Raw genomic sequence first — 20,018 nt, forward strand, 5'->3', positions numbered from 1 at the left:
GAAAGAGGCTTTCGATCACCCTGCCTCACACTGTAGCTAGCTATACAAAGGACTGTCCACATCCCACCACATCCACAGCTCAAACATCATGTCATGCACAAGACACAACCTCTAGATCACGATTCATCTCCACAGTGTGTGTGTGTGCATGAGTGCATGTACCGTATGTGTGTGTTTGCGTATGCAATTATAATCCTATCTACATGTGCATACATGTTCGTGTGTGTCTATATTTACGCTTGACGGAAAATTGCAGACTAAGGCCATTTAATATGAACATCTTAATCTCTGCTGCTGATGTCACTAAACAGAGCCATGATCTGTTAAATAGAAGAGATTCACAAATAGGGATTGTCTGGTCTACTAAAAAGTCCCTGGGTTATTATTGGTTTATTCGGATCCCCATTAGCTTTTGCCGAAACAGCAGTTACTCTTCCTTGGGTCCACAAAAACATGACAAATAACAATACACTGGTACACTGAGACAAGAACAGTCACACAAATGATCTCTCCCTCAAAGTGTGGGCGTCTGTGTGTGTGTTCTTTGTTCAGTCAGTGGCCCTAAAGATGTTTAGCTTGTGTGTCTAAACCTAAAAGGTGTGTATGTCGTCTTATGTCTTGTCAAACTCTATTTGTTTTCAGCCAATGGTTATACAAATGTCTGTTCATCTTCTATTTATCTTACATTGAGTGTACAGTTGAAGTCGGAAGTGTACATACACCTTAGCCAAATACATTTAAACTCAGTTTTTCACAATTCCTGACATCTTATCCTAGTAAAAATTCCCTTGTCTTAGGTCAGTTACGATCACCACTTTATTTTAAGAATGTGAAATGTTAGAATAATAGTAGACTGATTTATTTCAGCTTTTTTTCTTTCATCACATTCCCATTGAGTCAGAAGTTTACATACACTCAATTAGTATTTGGTAGCATTGCCTTAAACAATTTAAACTTGGGTCAAATGTTTTGGGTAGTCTTCCACAAGCTTCCCACAATAAGTTGGGTGAATTTTGGCCCATTCCTCCTGATAGAGCTGGTGTAACTGAGTCAGGTTTGTAGGCCTCCTTGCTCGTGCACACTTTTTCAGTTCTGCCCACACATTATCTATAGGATTGAGGTCAGGGCGTTGTTATGGCCACTCCAATACCTTGACTTTGTTGTCCTTAAGCCATTTTGCCACAACTTTGGAAGTATGCTTGGGGACACTATCCATTTGGAAGACCCATTTGCAACCAAGCTTGAACTGACTGATGTCTTGATGTTGCTTCAATATATCCACATAATTGTTCCCTCCTCATGATGCCATCTATTTTGTGAAGTGCACCAGTCCCCCCTGCAGCAAAGCACCCCCCAACATGATGCTGCCTCCCCCATGCTTCACTGTTGGGATGGTGTTCTTCACTTGCGAGCCTCCCCCTTTTTCCTCCAAACATAACGGTGGTCATTATGGCTAAACAGTTCTATTTATGTTTCGTCAGACCAGAAGACATTTCTCCAAAAAGTACAGTCTTTGTCCCCATGTGCAGTTGCAAACCGTAGTCTGGCTTGTTTGTTGGTTTTGGAGCAGTGGCTTCTTCCTTGCTGAGCAGCCTTTCAGGTTATGTCGATATATGACTCGTTTTACTGTGGATATAGATACTTTTGTACCCGTTTCCTCCAGCATCTTCCTCTTTGCTGTTGTTCTGGGATTGATTTTCACTTTTCGCACCAAAGTATGTTCATCTCTAGGAGACAGAACGCGTCTCCTTCCTGAGCGGTATGACAGCTGCGTGGTCGTATGGTGTCTATACATGCATACTATTGCTTGTACAGATGAACGTGGTACCTTCAGGTGTTTGGAAATTGCTCACAAGGATGAACCAGACATGGAGATCTACAATTTTGTTTTTGAGTCAAGCAAAGAGGCACTGAGTTTGAAGGTAGGCCTTGAAATACATCCACAGGTACATCTCCAATTGACTCAAATGATGTTAATTAGCCTATCAGAAGCTTCTAAAGCCATAACATCATTTTCAGGAATTTTCCAAGCTGTTTAAAGGCACAGTCAACTTAGTGTATGTAAACTTCTGACGAACTGGAATTGTCATACAGTGAATTATAAGTGAAAAAATCTGTCTGTAAACAATTGTAGGAAAAATGACTTGGCTCAGGGAGCAAATAGATGTTCTAACCGACTTGCCAAAGGTTATAGGTTGTTAACAAGGTTGCTATAGGTTGTTAACAAGAAATTTGTGGAGTGGTTGAAAAACAAGTTTTAATGACTCCAACCTAAGTGTATGTAAACTTCCAAATTCAGCTGTATGTCTTACCCTGAAGGTGTGTGTGTGTGTGTGTTTTCTCTTGCCCTAATGGTGTGTGTGTAGGTGGAGGAGGTGAAGAAGCACAGCCACTCCCTGTCGTTCAGCTCAGCAGGGCCCCAGAGCCAGACCTACTATGTCAGCTTTGACAGCTTCACTGAACACCTGCGCTGGCATAGACATGCAGCCAAGGTACATTATCACAGTGTGCAGAGGAGTACAGCTCTGAGTGGCACAATATGAGATCCACAATAGCTTCCAGAGGTGTAACACATATATGCTCACTCTCTCATGATCTCTCCTCTTCTTCATCCAAAGTGATGTAGGCCAAAGCCAGAACCTATTTTCTAAATATTATCAGGGACGAGCATGTCATGGAAGCCCAGGGGAACACTCAGAATAGAACCTGGAACTAGGAGGAGGAGTGGCACAAGCACAAATCAGACTGTAGAGTAGCTAGTTAATCATGTTCAGTGTGGGGAGTATTGTAGAGTACGGTGGTAAGGCGAGTATTGCCGAACTGGATTAAGTATTCAGTAGGATGGGCCACTATGACAGACAGCAGTAGATGTGCAGTAGATAGTATGTGGCCTGTTTGGTCCTGTCTCACTCACGGTTGACATCCTGACTTTCTCATTTTAAAAAGCTTGACACACACACATCCCATCAGTTGAGATAATCATGTTTGACACCAGGTTTCCCTTTCTTTCCATCCCCTCCCCCGGTGGGTCAGATGGTGTCCCAGAGGATCAACTCTGTGGACTTGTCCTGCTGCAGTCTGGAGCAGCTGCCTCCCAACCTCTTCTACAGCCAGGACCTCACCCACCTCAACCTCAAACACAACTTCCTCCCCACAGACCACCGTCTACAACAGCTACAGAGGTAGGTGGTACCATACAGGGGAAAGGTCTGGGCTGGAATTATATGAGATGAGTTTTATGGCCTGGTACTAGACTTGGCCTGGTAAGGTTGCATTGCCTTGACGGATCTGGGTATAGCATGGTTTGGCTGGGCCACAATAAGGTAGGGCTGGAGCTAGACTGTGCTTGACTAGACTGGACTAGCCTGAATTGGAGTGGAATTGTCAGAATAGTGCTGGACTTAAGATGAATGAATAAGGTAGTGTCAGTCAGTTGGCTTAGGACAAGGCCTAGTAGAGCTGGGCAGGGTAAGGCTGGCCTGAGCTGGGTTGGTCAGGACAGGGCCTAGTTGGGTTGGTTTGTCTACTAGAGTTGCCCAGACCTGTCTGCCTCTGCAGGGAGGCTTTTAATATGGCCTGGCTCCCTCCTTCACTCTCCCTTTCAGTACTCCTCAGAGGGCACCATCTGGCCCCAGATTAACCTAACATAGCAGGTGTAAAAGAAACGCCTGAAAGTAGATCCCCCACATACTGGTCTTGACCTGAAGAAAAAAATGTCTGGGAAGGTCCTGCACTGTCCAACCAATCCAGTAAATGTGAAGGAGGAGTTAAAATGGAGTGTCGCCTTGTTAACGTCCAAAAGCCTGTGTCACGTCCAGGCTCTCTTTCCATTTTCCCTGAATACCTGAACAGACTCGGCAGTGGCTAGCCCCAGATTAAAGCATACAGCCAAGACGTACTGTACAGTGTGTGTGGGTGTGCTCGCACACCAGTCACAGCCCATTTTAGGATACTAGCCAGAAAATTATTTGCCATTTAACTGCACGTGCGTGTCCTCGTACTCTGAGAGAAGAGCAGAGTGGGGAATTGTATGTGTGTGAGGGAGTATATTGGGTTGTGTGTGTGTGTGTGTGTGTGTGAGGTTGGTTGAAGGCTGCAGAACTGGGGCCTGGAGAACCCTGAAACAGTGGGTTCCTGTTTGATCATTGCAGATTAGAGTAGTGTGTGAATTTGCCCTTCCGACTCTGAATACACATTTGCTCTCTTCATTTGACCAGCTTCTCACAGCAGGAAAATAATCTTTCAGCAACAGGAAATGTTAAATATTATGTGGATAATAACTCATGGACATTTTTGTTGATACATTTTTTGTTAGGGCAAATCAAGTCTGACAATTAAGTGGAAATTAGAAACTTTAGAAGCCTTTAATATACTACAAGTTTGCATTTCCTGTTACAACAACAGACTGATCAAATGATGAGAGAACATCTGTATGTGCCAGGACCGACAGGTTCAAGATGAAATGAGGCTCTGGCATGGCATATAATGATTTGCTGTTTCATATTCTGGGGATAATTACCATTTAAAAGACAGACATGACAGATGAAAAGCTGCTAGTTTGGTGCCTAAAAGATGTGGTTGTTTATGTATGAGAGTTTAATTGCTACAGAGCATCCCTGCTGGTCAGACACAGACAGTTTTGTACTAATGAGTATGGTATATACAATAGTGGAGAGCGAGAAGAATGGTAGTAATGAAAAAAGATGGTGTGAGATGATGACTACACAGGTAGTGTCTTTTCTCTCCCTCTCTGTCCCAGCCTCCTGGCCTCCCTCACTTAGCTGGAATTAAATTGCCATGCAAATCAGTACCCCTGTCATCTAGCTTCCCTTTCCCTCCTAACAAATGATGAAGGGTGTGCCTGCCTGCGAGCATGTGTGTGTGTGCGTGCCTGCCTGCGAGCATGTGTGTGTGTGCACGTGTATGCGTGCCTGCCTGCGAGCATGTGGGTGTATTTGTTTGTGTGTGCAATTGAATGCATTACCAGACTAAAAGGCAGCAGACTTGTCTGTGAGGTTATCAGCTTTGATGCTAACATTGCAAACGGCCCATGAGGGGTGGGTTATATATCCTCCCGTCTCCTAGGGATGACTTGACTGAAGGTCACTGATCTACTATAGGACATTAAGCCAAATGCCACGTGCCTCTGATGTTGCTACTGACAACAAGCTCTGCTTGTTCTCAACATGACAATGTGAAGGTTTCCACTATGATGTGCTGAAGGTTCTGTTTCTTTTTTTTTTCAACTGTTGAGTCAGACCGCTGACATGGAGTCAGACCGCTGACATGGAGTCAGACCGCTGACTTCTTTCTCTCTACCCACATCTCTTTTCACTCTCCTCTCACCACCACCCCTCTCTTCTATATCTCTCTGACAGGTTCTCTCGTTTGCGGAGCCTCAACCTGTCTAATAACCAGCTGGGTCAGTTCCCCATGGCCATCTGTGACATCTCCACCCTCACCGAGGTCAACCTCAGCTGTAACTACCTGACCAATGTGGACCAAGCTGTGGGATCCATGACCAAGTAAGATTCCAGAAGTGTCTAGGGGTCAGGGGGCATATACAGAGACACAGGCTCCTTCCCATGGCACCCTATTTACCATAGTGTGTGATGCTTCAGACCAGAGCCTGCGGAGTGAACTTCATGGGGTGATATTTGGGACACATACACAAGGGGTCAGAGGGAATATACATAGATGTCGAGGTAGATGTCACCCTTAACCACAGTTCTAGGATCAGATGACCTCACCCCTAACCTCCTAAAGAAGAAGACATATTTGACCCTGTGTTAGGGGCAGTTTCCATCTACTTCAGACACCGTCAGGAGGCTCTCTGAAATGTTATGAATATATGAAATACAATAAATATTTAAGAGGTTATTGTCTGATGATCTGACAGGGGAAAAGGGATAGTAGTTCAGAGTGGGGCATTAATCTAGGACAGGAGAGAGAGACTATGATAAGGTGATTCGTGCTTCCTCTCAGCAGCAGCATAGCTGAGCACCTCTCCTCTCATATGATGGAAGGATCTGGAAAACAGCCTATGGCTTCCTCAATAAGCCCTCTCGGCCTCAATGCTAATGCTGCCACCTACTGGCTGTAGCGAGGTTGACCTTAGTATCAGAGTGTGGTGAAGAACGGTGTTCAAAAGGGACTTAACAGTTTAATGAAGCTCTCTTGATTTGTACTTGATCACCATGCATTGGACAGGGATTCCTGAAAGAACAAGAGAAATGTCAGAAAAATCTGAACTGATTTGTACTCGGGGCTCTAAAGTGCGACCATTTTGGTTGTATATAATCCTATATATTTTGCTGTGTTGCCTGATATTTTGGGAGCACCCGTGCGAGAAAACATTTTACCCATATAATAATTGTTGTAATGGTTAGGCTTCGCTGAACCGTTGTTCCAGAGTGCCCTAGAGGAAAGGTGTTACTGTGAAGGCTGCACCATTACCAAAAAGAAAAGTTTGTGGAAACATTTCAAAAGATATGACCCATATTACCAGCGCAATGTTTTACATTCATAAACCATGTTGCGGGCCGTTCTAAAACTGCTCCTGAGCATTATTTGACACCTTGTTCAGTCATGTTACTTCTTTAGCTTCTTAGTTAACAACCTGGTTACATTACCAGTACATCCAAACATGTGGGGCACAGAAATAAAAAGTGATAGCAAAGACAGAACAGTATGGAGATGGGCAGAAACTGCTTCTTCAATAGAAATTCCCAATAACGCTTGTAGGCGATGGCGACATTGGCTAGCTAAGCTCATGTGCAGAAAAACGCAATCGGGTCTAATTGTCATATGGCTGACCCCATTTACACGTTGATTTTGTCCATCCAGACGTGATCAGGACACGCAGGTTGAAGTTGAAATATCAAAACGAACTCTGAACCAACTATATTCATTTGGAGACAGGTCGAAACACATATGAACCATTCATAGACATGTAGCTAGCTAGCTTGCTGTTGCCAGCTAATTTGACCTGGAATATAAACATTGGGTTGTTATTTTACTTAACATACACAAGGTCCTTTTTTTTGTGGATCTTGGTAGATTTTTTTTTTTACACATTTTGAATCACAAAATTGTGTGTTCTCTCAAATTAGGGATTTCAGTAACAGATAGTTTCAGTCAGAAATGGATGTAATTATGTTGCAGCTTCAGCAACACGGACAGTGTGACGGTGCTGTTATGTGGTGGTCGCTGCAGCTTGGAGGAGAGAGGATTTTTATAAAGCATTTGACACAATAGAGCATCAGTTTCTCTTCCACTCCCTTGAGAGACTTTGCTTTGGGGATTTTTTCTGTAAGGCTATTAAGACTCTCTCTATGCAAATGGTAACAGCTCTATCAAATTGAAATATGGCACCTCACCTAGATTTGAGTTAAAGAGAGGAATTAGGCAAGGTTGTCCTATCTCTCCATACCTGTTTTTATTAATCACCCAACTTCTTGCAAATTCTTTAAATAATAGTCCTGTACAAGGTATTTCCATAGCTGGTAAAGAAATTATTATAAGCCAGCTGGCTGATGATACTACACTTTTTCTGAAAGACGCTAACCAAATTCCCATATCGATCAATGTGATACAATCCTTTTCCAAAGCGTCTGGTCTATATCTTAACATTAAGAAATGTGAACTCATGGCTGTCAAAGATTGTATGACACCTTCACATTATGGTATTCCAGTAAAAGAATAACTTACATATTTAGGCATAACCATTACAAAGGATCAGAAGTCTAGAGGCTTACTAAATTTTAACCCTCTTATTAAAAAACCCCAGAAGAAACTAAATCAATGGCTACAGAGGGACTTATCTTTAAAAGGTAGAGTCCTAATAACCAAGGCTGAAGGTATCATATGGTGCTCTATCTTTATATCTTGACCGTAAAATAAGCAAGGAGATAGACCAGATGCTTTTCAACTTTCTTTGGAGAAACCGTACCCATTACATTAGAAAAACTGTTGTAATGAACACTTATGAGAATGGTGGACTGAATTTTCTGGATTTTACTACTTTAAATAATACTTTCAAGATCAATTAGATAAAACAATTCCTAAGAAGACCCACTTCTATCTGGAATTTTATTCCTCATCATGTCTTGTACTTTTGGTGGCCTTAACTTCATGTTGTTTTGCAATTCTAATATTGACAAAGTTCCAGTGAAACTTTCTGCTTTTCATCGGCAGGTTTTCTTGTCATGGTCCTTAATTTATAAACACAATTTTTCTCCACACAGATATTATATATGGAATAATCGGGATATATTGTATAAAAATACCTCTCTGTTTTTAGAATATTGGTTCAGAAATAATGTCCTATTGGTGAGCCAACTGGTAAATGCAGAGGGTCTTTTACTCAGTTATAAAGAATTCTTATCACTTTACAAGGTCCCTGTAACACCTAAAGATTTTGCAATTGTTTTAGATGCCATTCCCTCAGGTGTTGCTATGTTATTCAGGAACATGTCAAGACCTGACCCTCAGAGCCTACCTTCTGTTGACCCTGTTGACTCATCAGTAGGAAAGATTTGTTTCTCTTTTGGTCCATTCAACAACAGAGCGATACGATCCTTGTTTCAGCAGGATGTTGTATCTATACCTTATGTCATGCCTTATTGGAATGGATTTATTGATAATATCTGTTGGAAAAAAGTTTGGATGTTGCCACACACATACCTACTTGTTAACAAAATTAAGGAAGTTTCCTTTAAAATTATTCATAAATATTATCCTGCCAACCACTATATGAAGAAGTTTAAGGAAAACAACTCAAATTGCTCCTTTTGTAATGACCACCCAGAAACAGTTGTGCATCTTTTTTGGCATTGTATGCATGTAAGAAAACTGTGGCAAGACATCAGTAGGTTTATAATTGAACACATTTATGAAGATTTTACACTATTGTGGAGAGATGTACTGTTTGGATTCTTTACATACAATAGAAATAAGCGGAATCATTTTTATGTAATTAATTTCATTATTCTTTTGGCCAAATTTCATATACACAAATGTAAATTTACAAACAGAAAACCACATTTTCGTACCCTACAAAAAAGAAATTGAACTGTATTTTAAGACGGTTAAATGCTCTACTAACAAAAAAGTTGTTAGAATTGTAAGTATATGCATGTCCCTTAAGGTCCTTGTGTAATTGTAATGTGATATTGTACCCCCTAACAATTGTCCATTGTTTGTAATCTATGTATGCTTGTGTTCCCTCATGTGCTTTATGTATTGATTTGTTGTTAATAAAAATAAAAAATATAAAAAATACATAAAAAAAAAAGCATGGAGGAGAGAGGCAACCCGTGCTAGTAACAGTCACTCGCTGTCATTTTTTTTTAAACACAGCGCAGCAAGTCTGAGCGCGGCCCAGCACAATCAAATCAATTGCGGTCGGAGTCCCTCAAGTATCTTAATTATCTTAATTATTTCATCATACAGTGCGCTTAAAGCATCAGACAAGCTCAGTGCATGTACTTGATTTGATTGAAACACATTGGATGTGTCTATATGGAAAAATACGCGTGTGAACAATCAGCACAACTCGGATATAACGTTTCTGAAATGCCACGTGTGTCCCCTTAATTCAGTGCATTTGCAACAACCTAACCATTATGAAACTTATATTCGATCAAATAAGGTTCACGTAGAAAATTAGAGATTACATGTTTTGTTGCCAAAATTCGACACTCATCATCCACCATAACAAAATTGCGTACTTTGTGGACTTATTTTCATTAATAGATTTTGGGTAAACCCTCTGTCATAGGAAATTAATGAATGACAGATCTCTTGGATATTGTCACTCACAAACTTGACTTTCTTAAAGAGACAGTGTTCAATTTTCAATGTAATGCATCAATATATAAATAGTGCTTGTACACGATGTAGAAACCTAATATTCCACCAATGAATTTTGCAACTTCAGTGACAGGTTTTTGTATAAAAATGCCTTTACAGGGTTACATATATGATTCTAGGGTACAACGTGTACTTCAAAAGTAGCTTTAATTCATACAGTATAAGCCTAATGGAGGCTATATGCAATCAAATAAAACATCTATTATTATTTTCTGGTGCTCCGTAAATGTTTTGTTGTGCTCTTAACTTTTTAAAGCTGGGGGCACCCGCACCCTCTCTGAACTATATAACGCTTCTTCGATGTGCAGAGTCATTCTGATGCATTAGAAGTTTTTCACATGAAGTTAAAGTGCTATCTACTCACACCATGCTCTCCCTTCCGTCTCTCTCTCTCTCTCTCTCTCTCTCTCCCTCTCTCCCTCTCTCCCTCTCTCCCTCTCTTTCTCTCTCTCTCTCTCTCTCTCTCTTTCTCTCTCTCTTTCTCTCTCTCTCTCTCTCTCTCCAGTCTGCAGACGTTTCTCCTGGACGGTAACTGTCTGAGTGAGTTACCCAGTGAGCTGGGCTCTCTCCAGAGACTGGGCTACCTGGGCCTGTCCTTCAACCAGTTTACCCACGTGCCCCAGGTGCTGGAGCGGCTGACCTCCATGGAGAGACTATGTATGGCTGGAAACAGCCTGGACACACTGGTGCTGCAGAGCTTCAGACTGCTCCGGTTCAAACATGTCGACCTACGGTATGCAGCTAGATAGATAGACAGGCAAGCAGGCAGAGACACTCTTGCACTCTATTCAGATCCTATCTCCAGTCACAGTGTATCTTCATAACAAGCAGATAACAGGCTTTGCACCCAGCCCAAACCATCTGGTGTCCCATTTTTTCCCCCATTGCATATACAGAAATGGCAGATGCATGGAGACTTGGTCACAAGATGAACACCAAGCGTCTTGTGATCTGATCACAATGTATACCTAGCCGGAATCACGTCTAAACACCTAGAAGGAAACATTTCATCTCACTGATTTTGGTCACAATCCAATCACACAATGCTTATAATCCCATCCATGTGTAGACACGTTTGACTGGAGTTACAGCATCTCACTATTGCAAAACTCAAACTGAGAGGAAGCTATACTGTATGAGTCGAAAACCAGACAAACAGACAGTCACTATGAAACAGAACCAGGCTAAACAGACAATCAGTATGGGACAGTACCAGACTAAACGGGCAAAGACACAGAGGTCAAGGTACATGTTGCCTTTAACCACAGATCTAGGATCAGATGATCTTACAGAATCAGGCTAAACAAACAGTCAGTATGGAACAAAACCACCCTAAACAGACAATTAGCTTGGAAAAGAACCAGGCTAAACAGAGTCAGTTCAGAAAGTCTTGTAATTATTACTAGAGTGGTGTTCTCCCTCCTGCTTGGCAAAGAGCAGGCCTTGAGTGACTTAACATTATTTGTCTAAGGACCAAAGATCACACATGAGTGTAGATAGAGATGATGATGGTGAGATCTGTTCTGTTCTTTTTGTCGGTGGGTGCAGCTTTTTCCAGTCTTGTCCAAAAAAACGTCGAAATGTGCCAAGTGTCAGGTCAGTTAATGAGTAACCCTGATGGTGAATACACACTGATAGGGCCGTTGAGGTCAGACCTTAAACCTGAAGTATACCTTTGTTAAGTCACACATCCTATATGAAATATCAGACCATCTATTGAAGATTGATTCAATATACTTAATGTGTTCATTTCAATAAAACTCAGGTGTCAACCACAAAATGACAACCGGTCATCAAAGTTGATTTCAAATGGAATTCCCTTCAGTTGACAACTCGATCCATCCATACTCGTATCCATCCATACAGACATTGATTTTGATCTGACGTCTGTGTCCGGAGGTTTAATTATGCTACGGACCATACTGCCTACTGTACAGTTATGTGAGAGCTCTGACCTCTGTGCCATCAGGCTGAATAAGATCCGGGTGGTGGTTCCAGACGAGCCAGACCTGCTGAGACACGTGACCCAGCTGGATGTGCGTGACAACGGGCTGGAGGAGCTGGATGCCTCCCTGTTTCCCCACCTGGAGGTCCTCCACTGTGAGAGGAACCACATTGTCACCCTCAAGGCCAAGGGCTCTATGCTCAAGGCTGTCTACGCACAGAACAACGGTGAGTCCCCAGTTAGAGTCCATCTATGCCTGCTGTACTTGTAATAGTGTAGGTTGAAGTTGCCCCTAGACACTGATCTTGGGCCAGTTTAGCATTTTCCACACCAACAATTACGGTTAGGATTGGGGGAGTTGAAACTGATCCTAGATCTGTAAATAGCCTGTGCCATTCTCAATCTCCGTCACTGCATTTCTCTGTCACTACCTAGCTACAGTATCTGGTTCCATTTGTCATGTCACACATGCTGGTGGTTTAGTGCTCTTGTTGTCTTCTACAGATCTACAGGAGCTAGATGTCAGTCCAGTGCCATCCAACCTCACCTACATGGACATCTCCAGGTGAGGTCAATGCCCTCATATAAACACACTCAACATTGCTGAAAATACACAAACTCTCTTAAAACCTCCCCTGGATAGGACCCTTCATCTCAGTTTCCGCCTAAAATGACCCAAATGTAACTGCATGTAGCTCTGGACCTGAAGCAAGGATATGCATATTCTTCATACTATTCGGAAGAAACACTTTGACGTTTGTGGAGACGTGACATTAATGTAACACAATAGATCTGGTAAAAACAAAGTGTTTTCTATTTTTCTATTTGTTGCGTCATCTCTGAAATGCAAAGGAAAGGTCATACATTGAGATAGGAAGGATACTTTAGAAGTTGCCCACAACATACATTCAAGAATGAGAGAGCTACATAATATTTAGTATGAAGTCTCTCAGGTGTCCCTCACGAGTTTGCCCAAATTGGTCAATTGATACATTTTCTAGTACATGGCTGTAGAGAACATAAAAAAATGCTACCACTAGAACTCAAGTTTACTATTACTTATTTTATTGAACCTTTATTTTAACAGGGGGTTAAATACTTCTACGGATGAGCCCTGCATCAAATACACAACACATATCTAAAAACATATACAGTTGAAGTCAGAAATTTACATACATTTAATCAGTTTTTCACAATTCCTGACATTTAATCCTAGTAAAAAAAAATCCCTGTCTTAGGTCAGTTAGGGTTACCACCTTAATTTAAGAATGTGAAATGTCAGAATAATACCAGAGAGAATGATTTATTTCAGCTTTTATTTCTTTCATCACATTCCCAGTGGGTCAGAAGTTTACATACACTCAATTAGTATTTGGTATCATTGCCTTTAAATTGTTTAACTTGGGTCAAACGTTTTGGGTAGCCTTCCACAAGCTTCCCACAATAAGTTGGGTGAATTTTGTCCCATTCCTCCTGACAGAGCTGGTGTAATTGAGTCAGGTTTGTAGGCCTCCTTGCTCGCACACGCTTTTTCAGTTCTCCCCACAAATGTTCTATAGGATTGAGGTCAGGGTTTGTAATGGCCACTCCAATACCTTGACTTTGTTATCCTTAAGCCATTTTGCCACAACTTTGGAAGTATGCTTGGGATCATTGTCCATTTGGCAGACCCATTTGCTACCAAGCTTTAACTTCCTGACTGATGTCTTGATGTTGCTTCAATATATCCACATAATTGTTCCCTTCTCATGATGCCATCTATTTTGTGAAGTGCACCAGTCCCTCCTGCAGCAAAGCACCCTCACAACTTGATGCTGCCACCCCCGTGCTTCATGGTTGGGATGGTGTTCTTTGGCTTGCAAGCCTCCCCCTTTTTCCTCCAAACATAACAATGGTCATTATGGCCAAACAGTTCTATTTTTGTTTCAACAGACCAGAGGACATTTCTCCAAAAAGTACCATCTTTGTCCCCATGTGCAGTTGCAAACCGTAGTCAGGCTTTTTTATGTTGGTTTTGGAGCAGTGGCTGCTTCCTTGCTGAGCGGCCTTTCAGGTTATGTCGATATAGGACTCGTTTTACTGTGGATATAGATACTTTTGTACCGGTTTCCTCCAGCATCTTCACAAGGTCCTTTGCTGTTCTGGGATTGATTTGCACTTTTCGCACCAAAGTACGTTCATCTCTAAGAGACAGAACGCGTCTCCTTCCTGAGCGGTATGACGGCTGCGTGGTCGTATGGTGTCTTTACTTGCGTACTATTGTTTGTACAGATGAACGTGGTACCTTCAGGCATTTGGAAATTGCTCCCAAGGATGAACCAGACTTGTGGAGGTCTACATTTTTTTTCTGAGGTCTTGGCTGATTTCTTTTGATTTTCCCATGATGTCAAGCAAAGAGGCACTGAGTTTGAAGTTAGGCCTTGTACCCACAGGTACACCTCCAATTGACTCAAATTATGTCAATTAGCCTATCAGAAGCTTCTAAAGCCATGACATCATTTTCGGGAATGTTCCAAGCTGTTTAAAGGCACAGTCAATTTAGTGTATGTAATCTTCTGACCCACTGGATTTGTGATTAAGTGAAATGATCTGTTTGTAAACAATTGGTTGAAAAATGACTTGTGTCATGCACCAAGTAGATATCCTAACCGACTTCCCAAAACTATAGTTTGTTAACAAGAAATTTGTGGAGTGGTTGAAAAACGAGTTTTAATGACTCCTACCTAAGTGTATGTAAACTTCCGACTTAAAGTGTGTGTCGTGTGTGTGTGTGTGTGTGTATATATATATATATATATATAATGAATATGAATATGAATATGCAACCATTTGAACAACTGCATTAGCATGAGAAGCAAAAACATATTTTACTATCTAAAAGTGGATATTTTCCTTCCAAAAACACTTGTGGAAGAGAACGAACCGCTGCGTAACTTAAACTACCGTGCGTCCTGTTTGCTTTCACCCTTAGAATGAACACTGTTGTGCACAGCTTTAGCATGATGGCTGTTTGTCATAGAAAGGGTGTTCACATACTGCTGGAATGTCCAGCTCATTGGCTATCTAGATAGCTATGTTTCAAAATGATAGGTGGACATTGGACCAAGACACTGTCAATCAAGTGACCACCGCTAGTCTCATTGGTGCGTAATGATGGCTGACCTTCATGGGCTAATTGACGTGTTGTGTAGCCAATATGTAATGTAGAATGATGATACACGTTTGGTTGCCTTCTAGAGTGTCTGAGGATTGCACTGAAACCGAATTTGACCAGGTTAAGCAATGTTTTTCCGATTAGATTTCATAAGTTGTTTTGTTGAAAGAGTTGAAATTCATGCAAAACACTGTATACAACATGGATCGTGTTAGGATATAAAAATATATTTTATCAAACAAAACTATCCTATATTTTATATCTGGGACCCTCAGGGTGACAAATCAGAGCAAGATTACTGAATGTAAGTACCTTATTTACCGTCAGAGGTGAATGTATCAAACCAGTTGCCTTGGTAAAAGTGTTTTGTTGTTGTGCACTCTCCTCAAACAATAGCATGGTCTTTTTTCCCGCTGTAATAGCTACTACTGTAAATTGGAAACTGCAGTTAGATTAACAATCATTTAACCTTTCTGATGATATAAGACATGTTTATGTCCCTGAAAGTTGACTGTTGTTTACAACACCATTCTAGTCACATATCACATATGGAGCAGCAACTGTAAGAGGTTAAACCCAACATTCTCAGTCTCCTCAAACCTGACCCCTCTCTCTCTCTCGCACCCTCTCTTTCTGTAGAAATCGTATGGAGGCTGTCCCAGAGTGGCTGTGTGAGATAAAGAAACTAGAAGTTCTGGACCTCAGCCACAACCTTGTTACTGAGCTCCCAGCACGGTCGGTCTCTCTATCACTCTCTCCCATTATATCTCTCTCTCACTCACATTCTCTCTCACAACATAGTCAGTTTCTCTCCATGGTCCCTGCTCCCAATGTCTCACTACTATCAAATCTATCTTTCTATTCTCCCAATGGCTCTGCCTCAATTATCTTAAACAGCTTGTCTGCTTCCATTCATAATCACTAATGTCAAAGCACTGGACTTTTTCTATCCCCCCCTCCCCACATTGTGAGAAAAATATCTTAGTGCCCTCCCTCTTGACAGCGGAGACCATTTTTTCACATTTTAGAGTTAATTTTATGCAATTCTGCACATTTGGCCATGGGGTATATAGAAAATGTTGTAGTTTAATCAACGTTTTCTGAAATTCTATATATTTTACCATGGGGTAGAGAGAAGATTTAGCAATTTAGAACTAATTTCATGTAATTTGCTAGCTTATTTCCTCCAATTTTGCCATAGGGTGGAGAGAAATGTTTGCAGTTTTCTGACTGAGATTGACTAACAAAATCAATGGGGGCACCCCGGCCGGTAATTCAACCATGACAACAAGTTTAGATAGCTGACCTCTAGCTTAGCAATGTAAAAACTGCTGCTGCACAACCAAATTTAGATATTGTACTATTCTATCTCGCAACAGTAAGTTGAGAACCCCGACTGAGTTCCCCAAAAATTTCAAATGTAAAAATAAATATTTTTTGGGGGGGGTTGAACATAAATATTTTGAGGGCCATTTACTGGGAGGGCTGGTCCAACTGGAGGTGCCCCCCAACATTTAAAATGGTTTCAAACGACTCTCCCCTTGTACTGTTAAAAAAAAAAAAAAAAAAAAAAAAAAAAAGTGCACACCCTTCCCCTCATATAATGAATTGAAAATGATGTTTACGACGACAAGTAACAACTGTAGCAGCTCTGTGTTTATAAATGTGGATATTGACTTTGCCACTTCAGCATGCTTTTGTGGCGCCGTCGATGCTGTGCGGGGCTACGGGCCAGAAGCTTGAGGTTTTGCCTGTTTAATCCATTTTAGAATAAGCCTGTAACATAACAAAGTGTGGGAAAAGGGTCTGAATACTTTCCGAATGCTCTGTACACTACGATCAGAGCCTGCTGCAGAGAATGATCAGTTAGGTGGAAATCAGATTTCAACATTTTTATTAGGGCGGCGAATAGCCAGGGACCTCACGGTACAAAGGCGCCGATATGATACAGTATGTATTGCTATTCTCATCGTACTATATGTATTGGGATTTTATTGCGATTTGGTGTTACAAACATATTGCTCACCATATGTTTGCTACAGAGGGACAAGAAAATGAGTTTTGATCAGCCATGGAAATGAATGTGCTGAAAACACATGGGCTCCCTATTTAAAAAGAAGATGGAGAACAGGCTACAGTATGAAGGAGTTTTGGTGCAGGTACAGGCAACTAGTGCCAAAATAATATTGCGATATTGTCAATACTATATATCGTCAAAAATAATATCCAGATACGTAACTGTAGCAATTTCTTCCCCCATCACAAATTTTTCTGCTATATTTATAATTATATTAAAAGGTTAAAAGGTTCATTTTCCAACAGGCATCTGTGCCAATGGACCATAACCAATAAGCAAAGCATACCAACTTTGGCTGCTTCAACATCATGGTTTGTGTTTTCAACACCACAATCTGCAAAGTTTGGATGCTTAATTATATTTGGGACGAATGTACGCAGGTAGCCTACAGGAGACTTTTTAAGTGGCCTAATCAGCTTTAAATTGTGACTGGTTGTGTTTATGCCACACATGAAATGTAATACATTTTCAAAGTGAAATGACAAATATTTTGACAATATTGAAGCATTACGGGTTCTACAGTAGGTGCACCAGGGATAGCCGCTCGGATGGGAGAGGAGGCAGAGCACGTTAAAGGACAAAACATCATTCCTATTAGTTAGTGTTAAAAAACACTGTGAGAACATTATTTTTTGTGAACAAATGTTTCATTTTGTCGTTATAATAAGGTTGGTAGCAACATGTGAAAATCATTGTCAATCTGTTGCAGCTCAAGTTGACTAAAACCCACAATGCAATGCTCTCTCTATGGGCTGGCTGGCTAGCCAGCTAGGTAGCGAGCTAGCTAGCAAACGTATCTACACACAATAATACCAAAGTCAATATCAGCATGTCACTAATTAGCTGTAAAATCTCCTAAACAAACTGCAATTCCAATTTAGGAGTCTACAATCTCACATTGTTCAACCTGCAGATCGATGTGCCTCACAGAGTGGAGTCTGACATTCACAACGGCACCATGCAATGCACCCTGGACTGAAGAGGCAGACAAATATGAGAAATGTGTTAAATCGCTCATTTCTCGGGGTAGGAAAATCGCTAAAATATGATCAATGGCTCATTCGAGAGAAGACAACGTCTTCAAAATCTGACATGTATGATAGACGTTTTTGTGATCTAAAAGTCGTGTTCGATATTCACTTCCTGTTTAGTGAGAGCGACTTTATCTCAATGCTACGTGGTACCGGCCAAATGTCTTTCTGCTTGAACGGTAATATCTCAAATACACATGGAAACATGAATTGACCCAGAGAATCAATATAACATTGCTCAGAGATGCACCAAAAACAATATAACATTCAAAATGGGTGGATCTTTACTTTAAGCTTTCCTGAATAACTGGGCCTGCTGGGAGCGTATGTGGCCAGATTATTATAGGACGATTTAGGAAAATAATGATGCAACAGCACATTTCTCAGTATCAGAACTGAAAACACAGCCAGACTGACCTTCTACACTGCCTTTCGAGACCATGATAAACTGTTGAGAGTAGACTAACAACTGATCCAAATTAAAATCACAGGGCTTTTGCCCCATTATTCAAATAACGGGGCTTTTGCCCCATTATTCAAATAACATATCCACTGCCGTTTACAGCCTAGAGTAGAACTCTGTACTTGCTTGATAACAATAATGCAATTATTCATTGCAATGTGTTCTAGGCAAGTCTAGGTAAAATAATTGTATCGTCCCTAAACATTATCAATAGGGAAGCTGTTTGAGCGGCGTGTCTCATGTCTTCACTGTTCTTTCATGCCCAATGACGCACCTGGTCTCTACACTTATATTGAACATTTGTGCAGCTTTGTAGGATTGCAAGTTAGCATATTACAGATCTGGACAAACTATCCACCTACCACTATTGTCACTTTGAAAGGTGGATAGAGGGCAGGATAGACAGTTAGACTGGTAGACTATATTGGCCTGTGGTATAGTTAGTATGTGGAGAAGTGCAGTGCATAATGGAACCTCCAAAACACCTTGATATAGGGGAGGTGCATGCAAGCAGATGAGGACATTTGTCTACAATGGAAGAAATTATATAGTAAAACCTGCAAATTTATGAATGTGAACCCAGGAAATAAAAGCACTACCCTCCCCTGTTATTTCACCTTCCCTGTTCTTAACTTTTTTTATTAATGCAGATGGCAGAAAGGAGAAGAGGAAGCCACTTTTAGGCTATTGAGATGCAGCTCTTGTTTCTCTCCCTGTCTGACTCTATTGAGATGCAGCCCATTGTTACCGTGACACTGTTACTGATTGTGATACTGATGTCTCTCCACTCCCCCCTACTGGCAGGTTGCTGTGTAGCAGCAGTCTGAGGAAGCTGAGTGCAGGACACAACCAACTGCAGAAGCTGCCTGAGAGAGTAGAGCGCCCACTACTGGAGGTGTTAGATGTACAACACAACCAGCTAGCAGAGCTGCCCTGCAACCTCTTCCTCAAATCTGACAGGTAACACAATATTATAGACAAACACTGTGTACAAAACATTAGGAACACCTTCCTAATATTGAGTTGCACTCCCTTTTGCCATCAGAACAGCCTCAATTAGTCAATTAGTCAGGGCATGCTGGTATTGATGAGATAAAATATGACCTGTGTTTGTTTCAATAGAGCATGATGACAAGAGGTCAATTATTACCCAGTTATTGACTAAACATGTTAATCCTAACTGTGACAATTTATTACACTGGCAGAATATTTGTAATGGTTGAAAGACTGACACCTGGGCTCACTTCCTGTTTCAGTTTGCGGTGCCTGAATGCCTCGGCCAATAAGCTCGAGCACCTGCCTCCCTCCAGCCTATCAGAGGAGAGCAACAGCATCCTCCAGGAACTGTACCTCACCAACAACCGACTGACTGATAAGTGTGTTTCCTTACTGACGGGACACACACACCTCCGAGTACTACACATGGCCTACAACTACCTGCACACCTTCCCTGCCAGGTGAGTGGATAGATGTAG

The 20,018-nt window shown here is 41.3% G+C and overlaps 1 protein-coding gene across 1 annotated transcript in view; it reads left to right on the forward strand.

The window, feature by feature from the left end:
* Positions 1-20,018, forward strand: part of LOC112260581 (PH domain leucine-rich repeat-containing protein phosphatase 1) — an 86,566-nt gene that overhangs the window by 61,868 nt on the left and 4,680 nt on the right. Inside the window, exons 3-11 of the mRNA XM_024435809.2 lie at positions 2,367-2,492; positions 3,034-3,182; positions 5,379-5,525; positions 10,379-10,606; positions 11,843-12,045; positions 12,323-12,383; positions 15,612-15,707; positions 19,348-19,503; positions 19,800-20,000. Of these exons, the coding sequence (XP_024291577.1) occupies positions 2,367-2,492; positions 3,034-3,182; positions 5,379-5,525; positions 10,379-10,606; positions 11,843-12,045; positions 12,323-12,383; positions 15,612-15,707; positions 19,348-19,503; positions 19,800-20,000 (1,367 nt within the window). The remainder of the gene's footprint in view (positions 1-2,366; positions 2,493-3,033; positions 3,183-5,378; positions 5,526-10,378; positions 10,607-11,842; positions 12,046-12,322; positions 12,384-15,611; positions 15,708-19,347; positions 19,504-19,799; positions 20,001-20,018) is intronic.

Source organism: Oncorhynchus tshawytscha, linkage group LG10 (genome assembly GCF_018296145.1).
Source record: "Oncorhynchus tshawytscha isolate Ot180627B linkage group LG10, Otsh_v2.0, whole genome shotgun sequence".
NCBI lineage: Eukaryota > Metazoa > Chordata > Actinopteri > Salmoniformes > Salmonidae > Oncorhynchus > Oncorhynchus tshawytscha.